At 42.8% G+C, this 19,582-nt stretch overlaps 1 protein-coding gene across 4 annotated transcripts in view; it reads left to right on the top strand.

Moving 5' to 3' along the window:
* MOV10 (Mov10 RNA helicase) overlaps nt 1-19,582 on the top strand; it is a 342,254-nt gene that overhangs the window by 206,648 nt on the left and 116,024 nt on the right. For all 4 annotated transcript variants that reach the window (XM_068269732.1, XM_068269729.1, XM_068269730.1 and 1 more), the window contains 3 exons: nt 359-513; nt 2,638-2,811; nt 4,199-4,346. In XM_068269732.1, coding sequence (XP_068125833.1) covers nt 359-513; nt 2,638-2,811; nt 4,199-4,346 — 477 coding nt within the window. The remainder of the gene's footprint in view (nt 1-358; nt 514-2,637; nt 2,812-4,198; nt 4,347-19,582) is intronic.

Here is a 19,582-nt window from a genome sequence, read left to right as displayed (position 1 = left end):
ATTGTTTATCTCATCAGTTTATTTTCACCTCGTATTGTATTTAAGACCAATTATATATTTTTTGCTAATGATTACTGGGAATGCTTGACACTGAACATACAGTAAGTGTGCTTGATTAGGCATTGTTTTCCACACAAAATTGTTACTTTTCCTTCTTTAGTTGTTGGCAATTTTCATAATACCTCTGTGCAATATTCCTGAAAACAAGATGTTGAGGATAGTGTTGACTAGATGAAGGTGGCAGAACCGGGGGATAATGGAGGATGGGCATGTACGGAGTTTGACTAGGGCAATGCAACCGCAGAATATGGATGATTTTAAATGTGTAAATATTTTTCCCTTCTTCCCATTTGCATAGGTCCCTGGTGTGGCTGAGAATAGACCCTCTGTGTTAAGAGGAGACCACCTTTTTGTGAGCTTCTCAGAAGAACCAGACACGCCTAACAAAGCTCGTTACAAAGGTTACGTGCATGGAGTTGAATTAGAAAAAGTCAGACTTGGGTTTTCACACCAGTAAGTATCTCGGCATTAAGTTTTTATCTTATTGTGGGTTTGGAATTCTTTCATATTTTTTCTGTTTCTTTATTTGGTTATTCTTGACTGGCCTGGTATGAATTTTTTATGTAGAGTGGTGCTCGAAAGTTTGTGAACCCTTTTATATTTTCTATATCTTTATGACTGTGACTATATACAGTCATGGCTGAAATTGTTGGCACAACCAGGCATGTTTCCAGAAAATCAACTATTTCTCACAGAAAATTATTGCAGTAACCCGTTTTGCTATACATGTTTATTCCTTTTGTGTGTACATCTTCACAATCCGACAGTTTTTTGGGGGGCCACAAGGGGGTTCCCTTCCTTAAAGGAAAGGTTCAGGGAAACCTGTAAAAAAATAAAAATCCCTATCCACTTACCTGGGGCTTCCTCCAGCCCGTGGCAGGCAGGAGGTGCCCTCGCCGCCGCTCCAGAGGCTTCCGGTCGTCTTCGGTGGCCGACCCGACCTGGCCAGGCCGGCTGCCAGGTCGGGCTCTTCTGCGCTCCAAGGACGGGCTTTTCTGCGTCCCACGCGGGCGCGCTGACGTCATCGGACGTCCTCCGGGCTGTACTGCGCAGGCGCAGTAGTTCTGCGCATGTGCAGTACAGCCCGGAGGACGTCCGATGACGTCAGCGCGCCCGCGTGGGATGCAGAAGAGCCCGTCCTTGGAGCGCAGAAGAGCCCGACCTGGCAGCCGGCCTGGCCAGGTCGGGTCGGCCACCAAAGACGACCGGAAGCCTCTGGAGCGGCGGCGAGGGCACCTCCTGCCTGCCACGAGCTGGAGGAAGCCCCAGGTAAGTGGATAGGGATTTTTATTTTTTTACAGGTTTCCCTGAACCTTCCCTTTAAGGTTTGCAGATACAGTGGCATTACTCAGTTGTGCACAGTATCGGTATACCTTGAAGGGGTAGGGGGTTCCAAAACCCCTGTCTGATTATGCAAATCTTTAAAGGGAACCTTAACTCTAAAAAAAAAACAAAATGAGTTTCACTTACTGGGGGCATTTACCAGCCCCCTGCAGCCATCCTGTGCCATCGCAGTCACTCATGGCTCCTCCAGTCCCCCGCCGCTAACTAGTTTCGGTTTTGCCGACTCTAAGACGGTGGGCCGCCACGCATACCCTTGCACACATTCCCGTTGGTGCAGGAAGCTATAGCGGACATTAACACGTACATTTTTACGCGTTACAGGTGCAACGCTTACATTTTTATTTCGTTCTTCTCAGACCGCACACCTCACTCGCCTTGGTAGTGCACGATCTAGTCTGTGTGGCTGCCAAATCCAGAAGTGGACCAAATCCAGAAGTGGAGATGACCAGCACAAATTAGTTCCAACTAAGTTGGAACTACTTTGTGCTGGTCATCTCTACTTCTGGACGCTTAAATTTTTACGGATTGCACCTGCAACACGTAAAAATGTACTTGTTAATGTCCGCCATAGCTTACTGCACCAGCGGGAATGTGTGCAAAGGAACGCATGGTGGCCGGCCGACTCTGAGTCGGCAAAAACGTAACTAGCTGGCGGCAGAGGACTGGAGGAGCCAAGAGTGACTGCGAGGGCACAGGATGGCTGCAGGGGGCTGGTAGATGCCCCAAGTAAGTGAAACTCATTTTGTTTTGTTTTTAGAGTTAAGGTTCCCTTTAAAGATTTGCATAGTGACTTTTTTTTTTTTTGCATTAAGGTTCCCTTTAACTATAAGTAAAACTTTTTAATTTGAAGGCGTTTTGATTTTCCTTGCTTTCTCTGTAGGGACTGGAACAAGTTTTGTTCTTTCACACCTCCATTCATTCTGTCGCCTGCTCTTCATTGTGGTGTATTTAATATGTTTTTTTGTTAATTCTTATCAATAACCTAGAACTATCATAAAGCTAAATTCAGTTTTAGGCAAGTTGGGATTTAGACTGAAAAAACAATAGTATTCCCCTCCAGATTTACATGCTGTGTAACCCCAATATTTTGGTTTGAACGGATTAAACAATGCCATCAAAATCTCTGTATTCCAACTTTTTAGGTAAAATTTCAACTTTCTTGTTTTTAAACTTCAAAGTACATATATCGTCACAAGTAAAAGGGATACTATGTTTTTTCCTTCTATTTAATAGACTTCTGGCTAGATTCCTTAATGGCTTGGGTTTTGATGTAACATTCACCTTTAACCGCCTTCCACTGAGGATTCAGCACAGAGCTGTTGATCTGGCTAAACAGAACAATCTGAAAGATGTACTGTTTCCCACGTATTCAAAAGGGCATTGTATTGTGAATACAGCCAAGCTAAGGTAAGGACATTTTCAGCAATATTTGTGTCTTTTAAGATGCTCTACTCAGAGCTGCTCTTTCCTCATACTAGACTACTACTTGACACCCCTATCCTAGATTGCCAGGTTTCCAGATTATTCACTTACAATGAAGCCAAACTGTAAAGTACGTTACTATAGTGTAGTACATTTAATTGTGTACAATCCTCTTTGAGCACATGCACGCAGGTTCATGAGCTATGCTGTCCACCTAGCTTCCCTTTGTCTAATTTATGGTCTCTAAATGCAAGTTTTGGCCGTAGACCTGCACAGTTTTATGTATGACTATTTTGGAGATGCTAGGTCATAATTTGTTTGTAAGTTGTCATCTTGGCATTTTCCTAAAATGTGACTGTAGATTTTGTGCTCCATGAGATGTGTATGTTTTACTAATGCATCTCCTATTCATAAGAGTTGAAAATGTATCCTCCCCACCTAATGGATGCTTCCTTATACATCCAAGTCAGCTTTGCAGGATTACGCGATGTCTGAGTTGCTTTGGCAGGTCTGGTGTTGCCTTGATATATTAGGGGCCTTATTACACCAAAAGTCGCAATCACGTTGTATTGATATATGGGTTTTTTTTTTTTTTTTTTTTTCTTTCTAATTCTATACAAGCTCAGATGCTGAAAAAAGGAATAGAAGCATACATGTGAAAATTGTTGCTGCAATTTATTTTTGTCCTATGACATTCCTTGTGGAATGGCAAAATGTATGCAAACTTATGTATGGGTCCGAAATGTTTTTGGCTAGGTTTCCACTTGTGCGTTTTGTTTCAGTTTTTCTGCTCAGAAAATTCGCATAGATTTTAAAACTGTTAGTCAATGCAGCCATTTCCACTCTATGCGAATTTTCGTACACGTTCGTACACGTGAAAAAAATCTGAGGTCCTGTATCATTTTTTCGGACATCGCGTACGATTCGCGTACAATGCTTTGTATAGGCAATGCAAATTTTCGCGTTACTTGCCCAAAAATTCGCATTAGATCCATGGTTACAGGAAGTTGTCAGCAGTCATGACTAAGCTCTTACTAGGCAGATTATGCATATGTAACTAATGCGAATTTTCGCGTACCAAAATTTGCATAAAAACGCGTACAAATTTACATGCGAATTTTCACCAATCAGAAAAATTTTATACGATTTTTTGCAGGTGAAAATGTAACGCTACAGTGGAAACGTAGCCTTTGTGTAAAATGGCCCTAAACCTTCAGCATTACTTCAGTTTTGTATTTCTTACATCACATACCCTATATACTTTAACAAGCTTTCACTTAAGGGTATTTGCCACTGACTGCAAAACAAATATTGTACAACTTTCAATAAATGTGCCTGCATGAGCTATATGTTTTCACTTTGTATTATTTAGTCTCTATGACCGAAATCTTGAGTCCAATCCAGAGCAGTACCTGGCTGTTAAGCAGATTGTAAGTGGCATATCTCGACCTGCTCCATACCTCTTATTTGGACCACCAGGCACTGGAAAAACCGTGACTTTAGTGGAATCTATCAAGCAGGTGAGAAAAACAAAATGCCTTTGCTCAGTTTGTTTTGATGACTAGCCTTCTTTTAAAGTGATATTCCACTCCCAAAATTCCCCTTCAAAATCCCCTCAGTTCATATCTGTACTGCACAAGGATTTTTCAGCTATTTCAGTATTTCAGAACGGCGGACCCGTCATTGCACACCTTTACATTGGGTCCCCTGAGCATTCTGTATGTAACAATTCGTATGGCATAACAAAACCTACCAAGGACATCCACTGTATAAGAGGTGTAAGCAGAAGGGAACAGTTTAATGATTACCACTATTCAAAGAATATATTGAAGTGATCATTATCAGCATAGCACCATTGAAGAGCTAATACTGTGGTTGAGAGAGGACCCTTCAGGTCTAAGGTCCCCGGTGCGGTCACAACCTCTGCATCCCCTATTGCTACACCCCTGTGTGGGGCAAGAGGAATTTCTTGGGTGTTTATTGGACTGTCAATATTTTACAGAGAGCACTAAACTGTACAATTTTTTTTTTTCTTGAACAATGCTATTTGGGCATGTAGAGCCTTTAACCTCCCTGGCAGTAAGCCCGTGCTGAGCACGGCTATGCCGCCGGGAGGCACCGCTCAGGCCCCGCTGGGCTGATTTGCATAAATTTTTATTTTTGCTGCGTGCAGTGCCCGATCGCCGCCGATCCGCCGCTATCCGTCGCGCCGCAGCCCCCCCCCCCCCAGACCCCGTGCGCTGCCTGGCCAATCAGTGCCAGGCAGCGCTGTGGGGTGGATCGGAGTCCCCCTTGACGTCACGACGTCGATGACGTCATCACGCCCCGTCGCCATGGCGATGGGGGAAGCCCTCCAGGAGATCCCGTTCTTTGAACGGGATCTCCTGATCTCCGATCGCCGGAGGCGATCGGAGGGGCTGGGGGGATGCCGCTGAGCAGCGGCTATCATGTAGCGAGACTGTCTCGCTACATGAAAAAGAAATTTTTTTTTTTTTAAAAACGCATTTGCTGCCCCCTGGCGGATTTTTAGCAAACCGCCAGGAGGGTTAAGAAATGTACAACAGTCTGAAAACTGCAAAGTAAAGTTTTTTTTTTTTTTTGTTAGTTTTTTTTTGTTTTGTTTTTAATTATATAATAAATGTTTATTAAATCTTTTTGTCAAAGATAACAAAAACAGACATATTGTTGAAAAAGCATAAAATACACTGCAGTTCTATGAATAAAATAACCATTCATAGAAAGATATTACAATATTAAAACAAGAGATAAAACCTGAGATAAAACAAGGTATCCCCCACAGGTATATTTGTTAGACCTCTGCAGTACAACTAGATACCTGGATGAAATAAACCCCCTAGCAACATTATTATCTTATGACTTTTGGAACTCAGTGATGCTGATAAGAGGGAAGTAAGAAAAGCAGGAGAAAAGAAAAAAGTAAGAAAAGGGAAAGAAGAGAAAATAGAAAAGAGACACCCTCCCCCCCCCCAATAAAAAAATCAGTTGTCAAAGATACATAGAGAGTAGCTGAGAGTATGTAAACCTATCCCCATTCCAACAACAGCTTTCCCTCTTCTGACAGGGTAGATACTTCCCAAGGTTTTCTCATATTGTCATATCTTTCTTCTCTATTGGAAGCCATATGAATCAATTGCTCAGAGTACCGTAATGCATGCAATTCTTGCAACCAATCCTTGATTGTAGGGGCTTGAGTATATCTCCAGATTTTAGGTATGGTTAACCTTGCAGCAGTGAGGATATGGCAGACCAGAAATCTAGGGTAATTGGATCATTAGGGACCTTAATATTGACAGCTGTGCTAAATATGTATATCGCCCACCTCACTGCTCACTGAGCCCTAACGGTGCGTACACACGCACTACTTCCGCTAACGACTGGTCCGCTGAGCGGATCGTTCAGAAACAGCCTTATCAGTCTGCCGACAGCGAGTACACACGTACTGACGGACTGTCGGTCTGACGGACTCGTCCTTTGCGGCGGTATGGCGTGTGTACGCGCCTTAACAGATAAGGAGCACTTGTGCGTAAAGATCAGACATTTAGTCCACTCAGCCTCTGTAAAGTGGTGATTCAGTTTATTCTGCCATTCTATCATAAACTTTGGTTTACTAATGCGTACATAAGAAAGAATAACCACATATATACGTGAGATTATGTGATCAATTGGAGGATGAACAAAACACAGATCCTCAACATCCGTCAGGTCCCTACAGGAGAGATGCATTTCCACCATTTTCTGCAGAAAATGCACGAGCTGCATATATTCAAATGTGAGACGTGACGTTGATGATTCAACACCAGTGAGGGTGGTCAAAGAAACAGTTTTACCATTTTTGCAAGCCCGACTCAATATGAGCCCTGGGGTAAGCTTTCTTAGTGAATTGGATAGATCTCTACCTGGAGGGAATAAAGGATTATCCCAAATATACATACTTGGAGCAACATAAGAGGATATGCAATAATAAGTAATAACTGATCCCAGGCTTCGAAAGTAAGGCCTGATGCACACCAAAACCGCTAGCAGATCCACAAAACGCTAGCGGTTTTGGGTGCTGATGACAGAGTTTAGTCCCAGTGCACACCGGGCGGATCTTGATGCGATCCGCCGGCCGCATCCGCTTGAGCATCCGCGTGGCTAATGTATTTCAATGGGCTGGTGCACATCGGCGGTTTGAGGTTTTAAGCAAATGTTCAGCAAGAGGCACATTTGCGGTTTGCTAAAAATCTCAAACCGCAGGTGTGCACCAGCCTATTCAATTACGTTAGCCACGCGGATTTTCAGATGGATGCGGCCGGCGGATCCACCCGGTGTGCACTGGACCTAACAGAGGTAAGAGAAAAATTGCCTTCGAGAGAGATACTGGTCGTTTACCTGGCCAAATCCATATACCAGCCCCTGGTTCGTATCCTAAGATTGTCTTTTCCAAATCTACCCACTGGGCCTGACGTGAGTTATGGACCCAATCTATAATTCTATTCAAATGTACCACATATTGATACATTTTAGGGTGTGGAAGGGCAAGGCCACCCTCCAATTTGGTTCTTTGCACGGTAGCTAGTGTAATTCGGTTAGCAGGATTTCAAAATATATTTGCACATAAGTTTAGAAAGGTGATTCCAAGAGAGTTGTGGTATTTTAGCTGCCATGGTTTGCAGGTGGTTTAAAAGCCTCGGCAGGAGGTTAATTTTAAGAATATTTACCCTCCCCATCCAAGAATGAGAAAGTAATACTCAGGATCCAGCATCGCTCTCGAAGGCCTCTATTAAGGTGGCCACTAAAGGTTCAATGTCTAGCGAAAAATTGTTCGAGCGGTCAAATTCTGATTGGATTGGTTGTAAATAATCTCCATTGATGGCCACAATCAATTACGAACACTTATAAAAATAGTCGTCCGATTGGATTTTTGTCAAACCAATATATGGATTTACTTGTTGGTTGTGATTGAGAGGAAGCAACGTGTAACGGTTGGGTGTCGCAGCTCAGATGTCTGATTATTTGGTGATCTGCAGAATCACCAATGATGCAGACGCTATACCTGATTGTGTGATCTGCAGAATCACTAATAATACCAGTATAGCAGCACAAGGAGCTGAGTGTGTAGTGCTTGGTGCAACCGTAACTAAATAGTTTGACGAGACCTCACCAGAGGGGCTGGTGAGGTACTATCGGGACACTGACCGTATAATAAAGTACCAACCCCAGCAAGCTGGAGAGACTAAAACTGAAGAGAGAGAACCTCCCGAGGAGCTGGTGATTCAGACAGTACTGCAGCCTAGTGATCACCTGAGGGGCAGGTGATTGAGACTGTACTGCAGCCTGAGGAGCAGGAGGGTACCGACAGTACTGCGATAAAGGAGTGGAGGGGGAGACAATCAGCACTGCTTCTATTGCTATTTAATCCAGAGTGTGGTGGAACACATGTAAACAATCCAATACAGTGTATCTTCAAATTGTGGCATCAAAATTATTCATTCAACGTAAACATGCATGAACATACCATTGTCTGAGGTGGTGTGGTAGCGGTGGGTGCTGGGCACAGGTAGCCTTACAGGCCGTTTCACGCAAAATCTGCGCTTCTACAGAGGCTGCAATGTGTGCTGTCACTTGCTGGGCTTTATACTATTGAAAGCTCAGCATGCGGCGAAAATGGCCGCTCTAGACCGCCCACTTGGCTCCCTATGCGACCAATAGGGTGCTGGAATGCTTCTGCACTCCAGCCAGGATTGGATAGATGAGAGGGAAATCAAAATACTTCCTCTCTCAACGGAAGCCTGAGCAGCACTTATGTGTTACTTAACTTTTAAGTAACACATAAGTGCTGCATTATAGTTTATGACCACAAGATGGCACCTATCCCTATGTGGTTAGCCTGATCAGCAATAAGCTATGCAGTCACCCAATGAAGTGTGAACTGCTCAGGCTTCCGTTGAGAGGGGAAGTATTTTGACTTCCCTCTCATCTATCCAATCCTGGCTGGAGTGCAGAAGCATTCCAGCACCCTATTGGTCGCATGGGGAGCCAATTGGGCGGTCTAGAGCGGCCATTTTCGCCGCATGTTGAGCTTTCAATAGTATAAAGCCCAGCAAGTGAAAGCACACATTGCAGCCTCTGTAGAAGCGCAGATTTTGCGTGAAACGGCTGTAAGGCTATCTGTGCCCAGCACCCACCGCTACCACACCACCTCAGACAGTGGTATGTTCATGCATGTTTACGTTGAATGAATAATTTTGATGCCACAATTTGAAGATACACTGTATTGGATTGTTTACATGTGTTCCACCACACTCTGGATTAAATAGCAATAGAAGCAGTGCCGATTGTCTCCCTCTCCTCTCCTTTATTGTATTGCACCTTCTATCAACCAGAGCACGCTATCAATACCAGAAGTGTGGATGAAGAGGTGTGTGTTATATGCTATATCCTTTCAAATTCAGTGCAAATACTGTAGTGTCGACGCTTTTCTTCTTCTATCATAGGAACCGACAGTACTGCAACTAATGATCACCTGAGGAGCAGGTGATTCAGACCGTACTGCAGCCTAGGAGCAGGAGGTACAAGCAGTACTGCAACTAGTGGTCACCTGAGGAGCAGGCGATTCAGACTGTACTGCAGCCTAGGAGCAGGTGCAACCGGTCACTAGCGAATAACTTCACCAGAGGAGCTGGAGAAGCTAACACCTCACCAGTGGCGAGGGCCCACTGGTGAGTAGAATGATCAACCAGGCAAGGGTTGGCAACAGAGGACAGAATCAGAATATAATCATAAGGCAGAAGAGTAGTCAGTAATCAGGCAGAGGTTCAGCAACTAATCAGGTAGGCAGAGGTACAGAATCAGTAAGCTTAGAACGAAGTCGGAGGATAGCCAGAATCCTACACAGAATAATCAATAACAATGTAATAATATCCTAGTCTAGGTGTGAAGTCCTTGGTTTCAACACCTGGGATCTAGTCTAAGGTCTGAGCGCTAACACGAGATGTATTCACGACAGCAGACAGTGTCTGAATGAAGCCCGAAGGGTTAAGGGCTCTTTCACATTAGACAACGCGTGCAGGAGCCGGTCTCCTGCACGCGTTGTCTGCCTGCGGCGTGTCGTCGGGTATCTGTGGTGCGACGCAATCAGCGGTGGTAGCTGGTAATAAACCCGACGGAAAACGCCCGGCTCGCGGGTGCGTTGGATGAAAAACTGCGCCCGGGTGCGTCGGAACAGCAACACATTGAAATGCAGCGTCGGGTGTGAAAGGTAAAATGAAAGTCTACGGACTTTCATGTTACCTTGGTTAACGCAAACGTTAGCCGTTTGCGTTAACGCACAAAATCTGCCCTAATGTGAAAGAGCCCTAAGAAGCAGAGGAGACCTCACTGGCATGCCCCCTGCAGTCAGCCAATCCTGGGTGCCGTGAGGCTCCTCTGACGTCAGCCGACCAGCAGGTCAGCTGACAAGCCTCCTCTTAGCATAAAGGTCCTGTCTGTGCCTGCGCAAGATGGTGACCCCTTGAGAGAGCAAACGTTCCGTCCTCGGCGTCCTAGATGAGGACGGGCAACGGCACGGAGGCAGCAGTGGCGGCAGAGCTGTTCGCTGCAGCTGCCCCGTTCATTACACAAAGCTTGTGTAGTGAACAATTTTTCTTCCATGTACTCCAGGTACACAATAGAAGGAGATTTCCACGCAAACGGCAAAACTCCCTTTAGCGGTTCCTGGAGGTCTGTTGACAAGGATATATTGAGAATTTCCGATTTTACCTGAATTAATTTTATAGCTAGCAAACCAAATTCCTCTACTAATTTTAAGAAATTAGGCAGAGATAGTAACGAAATGTCATATACAGTAATAAATCATCTGCATGTATTGCAGCCAAATATTCTTTAGAGCCTACCATAATTCCCTTGATGTCTGAATGTGATCTTACCACTACAGCTAGTTGTTCTATCTATCTATTTAATATATATATATACAGTGGTGTGAAAAACTATTTGCCCCCTTCCTGATTTCTTATTCTTTTGCATGTTTGTCACACTTAAATTTTTCTGCTCATCAAAAACCGTTAACTATTAGTCAAAGATAACATAATTGAACACAAAATTTAGTTTTAAATGATGGTTTTTATTATTTAGTGAGAAAAAAAACTCCAAATCTACATGGCCCTATGTGAAAAAGTGATTGCCCCCCCTTGTTAAAAAATAACTTAACTGTGGTTTATCACACCTGAGTTCAATTTCTGTAGTCACCCCCAGGCCTGATTACTGCCACACCTGTTTCAATTAACCACCCTGGCGTTCTGATTAAATCGCCAGGGTGGCTGCGGGAGGGTTTTTTTTAAATTAAAAAAAAAAACTATTTCATGCAGCCAACTGAAAGTTGGCTGCATGAAAGCCCACTAGAGGGCGCTCCGGAGGCGATCTTCCGATCGCCTCCGGCGGCAAGAGATAACACGGAAGGCCGCAATGAGCGGCCCTCCGTGTTTCGCTTCCCTCGTCGCCATGGCGACGAACGGAGTGACGTCATGGACGTCAGCCGACGTCCTGACGTCAGCCACCTCCGATCCAGCCCTTAGCGCTGGCCGGAACTGTTTGTTCCGGCTACGCTGGGCTCGGGCGGCTGGGGGGACCCTCTTTCGCCGCTGCACGCGGCGATCAGGCAGCACACGCGGCTGGCAAAGTGCCGGCTGCGTGTGCTGCTTTTTATTTGGTTGAAATCGGCCCAGCAGGGCCTGAGCGGCAGCCTCTGGCGGTGTTGGACGAGCTGAGCTCGTCCAGACCGCTCAGCAGGGTAAATAGGAGCTATCCGACACAGAGAAGTAGACCAAAAGCACCTCAAAAGCTAGACATCATGCCAAGATCCAAAGAAATTCAGGAACAAATGAGAACAAAAGTACTGTAATTGAGATCTATCAGTCTGGTAAAGGTTATAAAGCCATTTCTAAAGCTTTGGGACTCCAGCGAACCACAGTGAGAGCCATTATCCACAAATGGCAAAAACATGGAACAGTGATGAACCTTCCCAGGAGTGGCCGGCCGACCAAAATGACCCCAAGAGCGCAGAGAAAACTCATCCGAGAGGCCACCAAAGACCCCAGGACAACATCTAAAGAACTGCAGGCCTCACTTGCCTCAATTAAGGTCAGTGTTCACAACTCCACCATAAGAAAGAGACTGGGAAAAAACGGCCTGCATGGCAGATATCCAAGGCGCAAACCACTTTTCAGCAAAAAGAACATTAAGGCTCGTCTCAATCTTGCTAAAAATCATCTTAATGATTGCCAAGACTTTTGGGAAAATACCTTGTGGACCGATGAGACAAAAGTTGAACTTTTTGGAAGGTGCGTGTCCTGTTACATCTGACGTAGAAGAAACACAGCATTTCAGCAAAAGAACATCATACCAACAGTAAAATATGTTGGTGGTAGTGTGATGGTCTGGGGTTGTTTTGCTGCTTCAGGACCTGGAAGGCTTGCTGTGATAGATGGAACCATGAATTCTACTGTCTACCAAAAAATCCTGAAGGAGAATGTCCGGCCATCTGTTCGTCAACTCAAGCTGAAGCGATCTTGGGTGCTGCAGCAGGACAATGACCCAAAACATACCAGCAAATCCACCTCTGAATGGCTGAAGAAAAACAAAATGAAGACTTTGGAGTGGCCTAGTCAAAGTCCTGACCTGAATCCTATTAAGATGTTGTGGCATGACCTTAAAAAGGCGATTCGTGCTAGAAAACCCTCAAATAAAGCTGAATTACAACAATTCTGCAAAGATGAGTGGGCCAAAATTCCTCCAGAGTGCTGTAAAAGACTCGTTGCAAGTTATCGCAAACGCTTGATTGCAGTTATTGCTGCTAAGGGTGGCCCAACCAGTTATTAGGTTCAGGGGGCGATTTCTTTTTCACACAGGGCCATGTAGGTTTTGAGTTTTTTTTTTCTCACTAAATAATAAAAAACATCTTTTAAAACTGCATTATGTGTTCACTTATGTTATCTTTGACTAATAGTTAACGGTTTTTGATGAGCAGAAAAATTTAAGTGTGACAAACATGCAAAAGAATAAGAAATCAGGAAGGGGGCAAATAGTTTTTCACACCACTGTGTATGTATATACGTGTATATGTGTATATATGTATGTATATGTATATATATATATATATATATATATATATATATATATATATATATATATATATATATATATATATATATATATATATATATATATATATTCTAATAATGTGTAATTAAAAGAGAGCCCTGACGTATACAGTTTCCCCACTGAGACCATTTAATATAGCATCCCCTTTATTTTAACCACTTTACCCCCACGCGTACGGATTTCTCCGCCCCTTTTTTCCCTCCTAAAAAAACAGGGACGGTGAAATCCGTACCTTCCGCGCTACTGCCGCTGTCCGCGCTCCTGCCGCTTGTGCGCGCGCACCCGCCGCTCGTGCACGCCGCCGCCCGCTCGCCCGGAGATCAATGAACGGGAAAATCCATTCCCGTTCGTTGATCTAAGCCCCCGCAATGATCTGCTGCTTCTTTCAGAAACAGCGAGGTCATTGTGAGTCTCCCAGCCTCCTACTGCTTCCTGTAAGCGTCCTTCCGGACGCTTACAGGTCGCATGTAAACAAACACTCTGTGGCCATCTTGTGGCCAAATAGTAAACTACACCCTAAAAGCATTTTACATATACAAACATTACATTTCCACAATAAATTAACTCATTACCTCCCACACTCCCCAATTTTTATTTTTTTTTTGTAATTAAAAAAAAAAAACATACAATAAAAAAAAAAAACATAAATAGTTACCTTAGGGACTGAACTTTTAAAATATTTATGTCAAGAGGGTATAACACTGTTACTTTATAAACTGCGGGCTTGTAATTAGGGATGGATGCAAAACTGAAAAAAATGCACCTTATTTCCAAATAAAATATTGTCGCCAAACATTGTGATAGGGACATAATTTAAATGGTTTTATAACCGGGACAAATGGGTTAATACATTTCATGGGTTTTAATTACAGTAGCATGCTTTATTTAAAAACTATAATGGCCGAAAACTGAAAAATAATAATTTTTTCCCACATTTTTTCCTATTTCCCCATTAAAACATATTTAGAATAAAATAATTCTTGGCATAATGTCCCACCTAAAGAAAGCCTAATTGGTGGCAAAAAAAACAAGATATAGTTCATTTCATTGGGATAAGTAATAATAAAGTTATAGACGAATGAATGGAAGGAGCGCTGAAAGGTGAAAATTGCTCTGGTGGTCAGGGGGTAAAACCCCTCAGTGGTGAAGTGGTTAATCCTAGGTGTGGCTACATTTTTGTTGGGGGGGGGGGGGGGTGGTTAACTCCACCTCTGCCTCCTCTCATTTTATACATTTTTGAATATTTTATCCTTTTGGCGCCTCTGTCTGCTAATATAGTTCCTGAGTCCACCCTCGGTGGAGGGGTGTTGCCCCTTATTTCCTATCTACAGAGAGCGACTTCTTAATCCTGAGTGGGGACAGGTCTAATCTCCTCACTTCTGAAAAGAAAGACGCTCTCTCCCAAAAACCAGAAGAGAAAACTTCTGACATGGAATGGCTCCCGGGCACCTCCTGCCTCTCTAAAGAAAAGTCAGGTAACAGTAGCAGCCGGAGCTTCAAACAACCCTCATTATTCACCTATACTGTGTCATCTGTCCGTCCGTAATCCTTATTACCTCGGACTCTGATCTTGACTTTCTGGCTCACTGAACTTTTGGAGCATAGTTCTCCTGTTTTTTCCCCCTCCGTGCATGGAGTTAATTCTCCTTATCCCATCAACTGGGCTTTCCTGGCCGAAGATGGGACTCAAGGTGCATACACACATCAGACTATAGTCTTTGGAAAATGAAAGATCACAGACCAATCTTACCACCCTTCATGTAGTATGAGAGCCATGCCTACACACAGGGCCGGCCTTAGGTTTCACAGCGCCCTGAGCGAAACCAGATTTTGGTGCCCCCCCCCCCCCCCCATTCATCCTACACGCACGCACGCACACACGCACACACACACACACACACACACACCCTTTTATCCTGAGTTATCTTCTATGAGATAATTTTCATCTTCAATTTAAAATAACTTTTCCGGTACTGTATTTTACATTTGGAAAAGTACTTAAAAGTTTGTGAAAAAGTGCTTTCAAAATTATTGTATTTTCTGGCTTGTTGGTGGTTTAAAATGCATTTTATGACAAGGTGTAAAAATATCACCTAAGAGAAAACTCAGGAGAAAAAGTAAATTACATATGGGTCACTCACTTTTGTTTTAGCAAAAATAAAGAGTACATGTTTATGGAAACATGCTATAACATCATTGTAACAGTTTACACAACTTGGAATTGGAATTTGAAAATGATAGATTTTTCAAAAAACAGCACAAGATCTGCAGAAAAGATGACTACTGATAATAATAAACATAGGACTGAGGTCTGCTTTACAAAAACAATACACTTTGTGAGAAATGCCTTAAAAGTCAACAAGGTGTGCTAAGTTAGCTTTCATTAAAACAAAACTTTTCGTGCTTTTATGCTTGCAAATTCATCAATTGCATTATTCAAATCCAATGACTGTAATATATATCGTTTTCAATGGATAAAACTGCAAGTGAAGACAATCTTTCCTGAGACGCAAGTAGGACTTAATCAGCTTTAGCTTAGAAAAGCTTCTCCAGAAGCTACTGAAATGGGAATGGTAAGCAGGATTCGCAGGGCTATCCATGTGTTTGAAAACATGTGCGTGAGGTGATTGCCGGCAACAAAATTGAGAACCTGCTTTGGTGTTTTTGCTTCTTCACTAAGGACAGTTTGAATGTGCCTGAGTTCATCAGATAGTTCAGCACCATTTATGTCAGATTTGCTCCCACATGTCAAAGATCTTTGCAACTGTAAGCAGCATTCTTCCAGCTCATTTCTTGGTGGAAGGTTTTTTATATTATATAGAAATCCCCAAATTTTATTGTGATGTTCCAGCTGACCAAAACGTTCCTCTAAAGAGGTAATAGCTGTGTCGACGACAACATAGAAGAAGTTGGCCTTGAATTCTTGTGTTGGGTCTGTTATAGGCTGGTAATTTCCTTCATAATTAAAGAAGGACTTTTTGATTCGAACACGGGACTTGCTCTTGAAAACAGGCTCCACACCTATGTCCTCTGCCAGCTTCTTTGCCGTCTCAAAAGAGCTCTCAAAACCTGTTTCTCTGAAAGTTTTTAAAAATGTACGTGTTTTGTTAATCAAATCAGTAGCTATAAAAAGGTCAGAGCTCTCTTTTTGCATAGCCTTGCTGACAATGTTAATTTGGTATAAAATGTCATACCACACGGTCACCGACATAATAAACTTAAATTCTACAATTTGCTGTGAGAGTGTAAGAGCTTCATGACTGGTCTTTGGGTCTGTTCCTGGAACTTCAGAAAGAGCAAATAAAGCTTCTTGGATTTCTCCCATGTTATGTATAAGAGGCTTAAGACAGTTTATACGACATTCCCATCTAGTGGTACATAGAGGTTTTACTGTGAAGCCCGATACATGATCAGACAGAATCTTCCATCGTTTCGCTGAACTGGAAAATACATTGTAAATACACTGAATAATTCCAAACACATCTTTGGACTGTTGGTTTGAACCTGCTGCATCTGCCACAATTAGGTTGAGGCTATGACATCCAAAAGGTACAAAAACAGCTCTGGAATTTTTTTGCAGTACATTTGCTTGGACACCATTTTTTTTACCTGCCATATTGGCACCATTGTCATACCCTTGTCCACGACAGTCATCAATATCTATGTTTTTTTCTGCCAAGAAAGCAAGAATGACTTCCGTCAATCCTTTCCCTGTTGTGTCATATACATTCTTGAAGCCAAGGAAATGCTCTTTTACTAGGTAGTTACCTGACGTTTCCTCCAGAAAACGAAGGGTGAATGACATTTGCTCGCAATGACTTATGTCTGTAGTACAGTCAAGTATTAAAGAATAATACTTAGCATTTTTGCATTGCTTGGTTATTTTATTGAGAACTTGTTTGGCCATCAAATTGAGAATTTCATTTTGTATTGTTTTCCCACAATAGTGGTCAGAGGTTTCTTTAGAGACTACACGACGAAGGTGCTCTGACAGGACTACATCATATCGCCCCAAGAGTTCAACAATAGCAAGGAAATTGCCATTGTTGGGTGTAAATAGTCGATCTGAGGATCCTCTAAAAGCTAAATTGCGCTCAGCCAACAGCTGCGCAATCCGTAGAAGTCTTTCTAAGACATCTCTCCAATGCCTTCTTTCCTGGATTAAAGAGTTCTGCATATGCTGGTCAATAGTGGTTTTAGTGGTCAATCGAAGCTGAGCCTCCATCCATTTTTTTCCAGCAATGAAATGACTAGCAGAAGTTTCATGTGATTTTAAAATCACAGACATGTGAGTCCAGTCTTGTGATCCTTCCATGGCCAAGGATGTTCGGGGGTTATTATCAAAAAGTTTACAGCAAAAACAAAAAACTTTATTCACAGTTTTGGAATACACCAACCACCTTCTGTCTTGCTTTTCCCCATTATCCAACGCTCTAATGTAAAATTCTTCCGAAAAATGTCGATTTTTTTTCCATCTTTCATGAAGTTTATATTAACTGTACAGGTCCTGCTGATAAAATCAAATCTATATTTGCTGATGTTAACTTAGGCCACAGAGCAGGATCTGATTCAATAGTAGTTGGTACACAATTGTCTTCACTTGTTACTACATCTTGAAAATTAGTGCTGCCATTTTTCTCTGGTGATGGATTCAGTAGACTGGAATCTTCACTCAGCTGCACTGAAAAGTCATTGTAATCAGTGCCGTCTGCTGTTGTTGTAGACTGTGAAGGAATACATGATGTTGGACATTCATCTGACTTTTTAGCTATTTCTGAGTCCTGAACATATTCAGAGCAGCATTCCTGCAATGAGCACCCTGATTTTGATGACTCATTGTTTTCTGGTGCATTATTTGGCATCTGGATGCTACACTCAGATGGCTTCTCTAAAAACCTTTTCAAAGTCCCTGCATACTTTTTGTCTTCTTCATCTAAAAGAACTTTTCGCTTTCTGTTTTGAGCACCAGATAACTTTTTAGGGCCCATGTTGTTCTATATTTCTCCCTAAAACAAATAAAGCAAAGTGAAGCCCCATTAGCAGTATAATATATGGTTGAGTAGCCATGTCCAGAGTAATAGATCTTCCATCTTCAAGTGTTGGCATTGAGTTTCTGGCCACAATAGAGTACCAAAGCAGTTTGGGGTGACGCAGAATGACTAAGAAAGTATAGGGGACTAAAAGAGACCAAAAAGATCCTTTACTCTGCATGTTGGGTTGATGTGACTCTGTAACATGTATAAGCTATGGGCTTGCTATACACTAGCCATTCTGGATGTAAGCCTGGCTTCAGAGGCATAAAGAGATACTTTGCATATTCATTAGTGATGCATCGAGGGAAACTACAGTTGCTCACTTTAAGATGAATTATTGCAAATACCTTCTATTTTAAGAAGGAAAATTACACTTGCCACAATAGTTGACACACACAGTAATATATTGTGCTAAGCTTAAAGGGAACCTAAAGCGAGAGAGACAGAGGCTGCCATATGAATTTCCTTTCAAACCATGCATATTGCCTGGCTGTCCTGCTAATCCTCTACATTTAATACTTTTAGCTGTAGACCCTGAACAAGCATGCAGGTCAGGTGCTCTGACTGAAGTGTGCCTGGAATAGCTGCATAGCTGCATGCTTGTTTCAGGTGTGTGATTCAGATACTATTGCAGCCAAAGAGATCAGCAGGACTGACACGCAACTGGTATTGCTTACAAGGAAATAAACATGGAAGCCTCACTTTAGGTTACCTTTAACAGGACCGTATATTCTTTTTTCTTAGTCTAAATTTGCTGACAAGGACAGAAAAAAAATCAGTAGAGGAGATTAGTTCCCCAAAAAATGGAAGATCTATAAAGCATACAAAGTACTGTGCAATAAGTACGGGTGTGGGCGACTACTGTACAGACTAAATTATTGCAATTTAATTGAGGGTGTGCAGCATTATTCACGCTAAAACAAAGCTGTCACCCTCAACCACACTCTGCATGACTGAGCCACTACTAGCAGTTGTGCGCTACGATACTTGCTAGACACAATTTGTATCGCTAGCATTCAGGCTACCGTTTACTTACTTTAGGTCAGCCACGGGCTTTAGACCAAAGTACGAAAACACACACACACACACACCCCACACACCCTAACCCTTTAGGGCTCGTTCACACTGGAAGCGCTTTTGGACTTTACGCGCTGCCGATTTTTCAAAATCGCCCTGAAAGCGCTTGTGCAAGGATTCTCTGAGTCAGTTCACATGTGAGTGGTTCGTTTCCGATCCGTGTGTGTGTGTGTGTGTGTGTGTGTGTGTGTGTGTGTGTGTGTGTGCACGCACGCGCAGGATTGTGGCAATCTCTGTGAAAAGCAAAAATAATCAGCTTACGTTGAGCAGAATGTACAGAGGTATATATAGGAAGCCTATATATAGCCTATACAGTATATACTAAAGGGGGATCTGTCTACATAAACAAGACTAGCAGCCTATATACACTAAGGGGGATTCTGCCTCCCTTAGGCCCCGTTTACACTTAATCAGTTGGTATGCGTTAGTACGCGTTTATTCCCATAGCAGTGCATTGGGAAGAAGATTTCAGTTAAAACGCTTTCAGT

Source organism: Hyperolius riggenbachi, chromosome 2 (assembly GCF_040937935.1).
Source record: "Hyperolius riggenbachi isolate aHypRig1 chromosome 2, aHypRig1.pri, whole genome shotgun sequence".
Taxonomy (NCBI): domain Eukaryota; kingdom Metazoa; phylum Chordata; class Amphibia; order Anura; family Hyperoliidae; genus Hyperolius; species Hyperolius riggenbachi.
The sequence above is the reverse complement of the archived record's forward strand: the minus strand, read 5'-3'. Positions and strand labels throughout refer to the sequence as shown.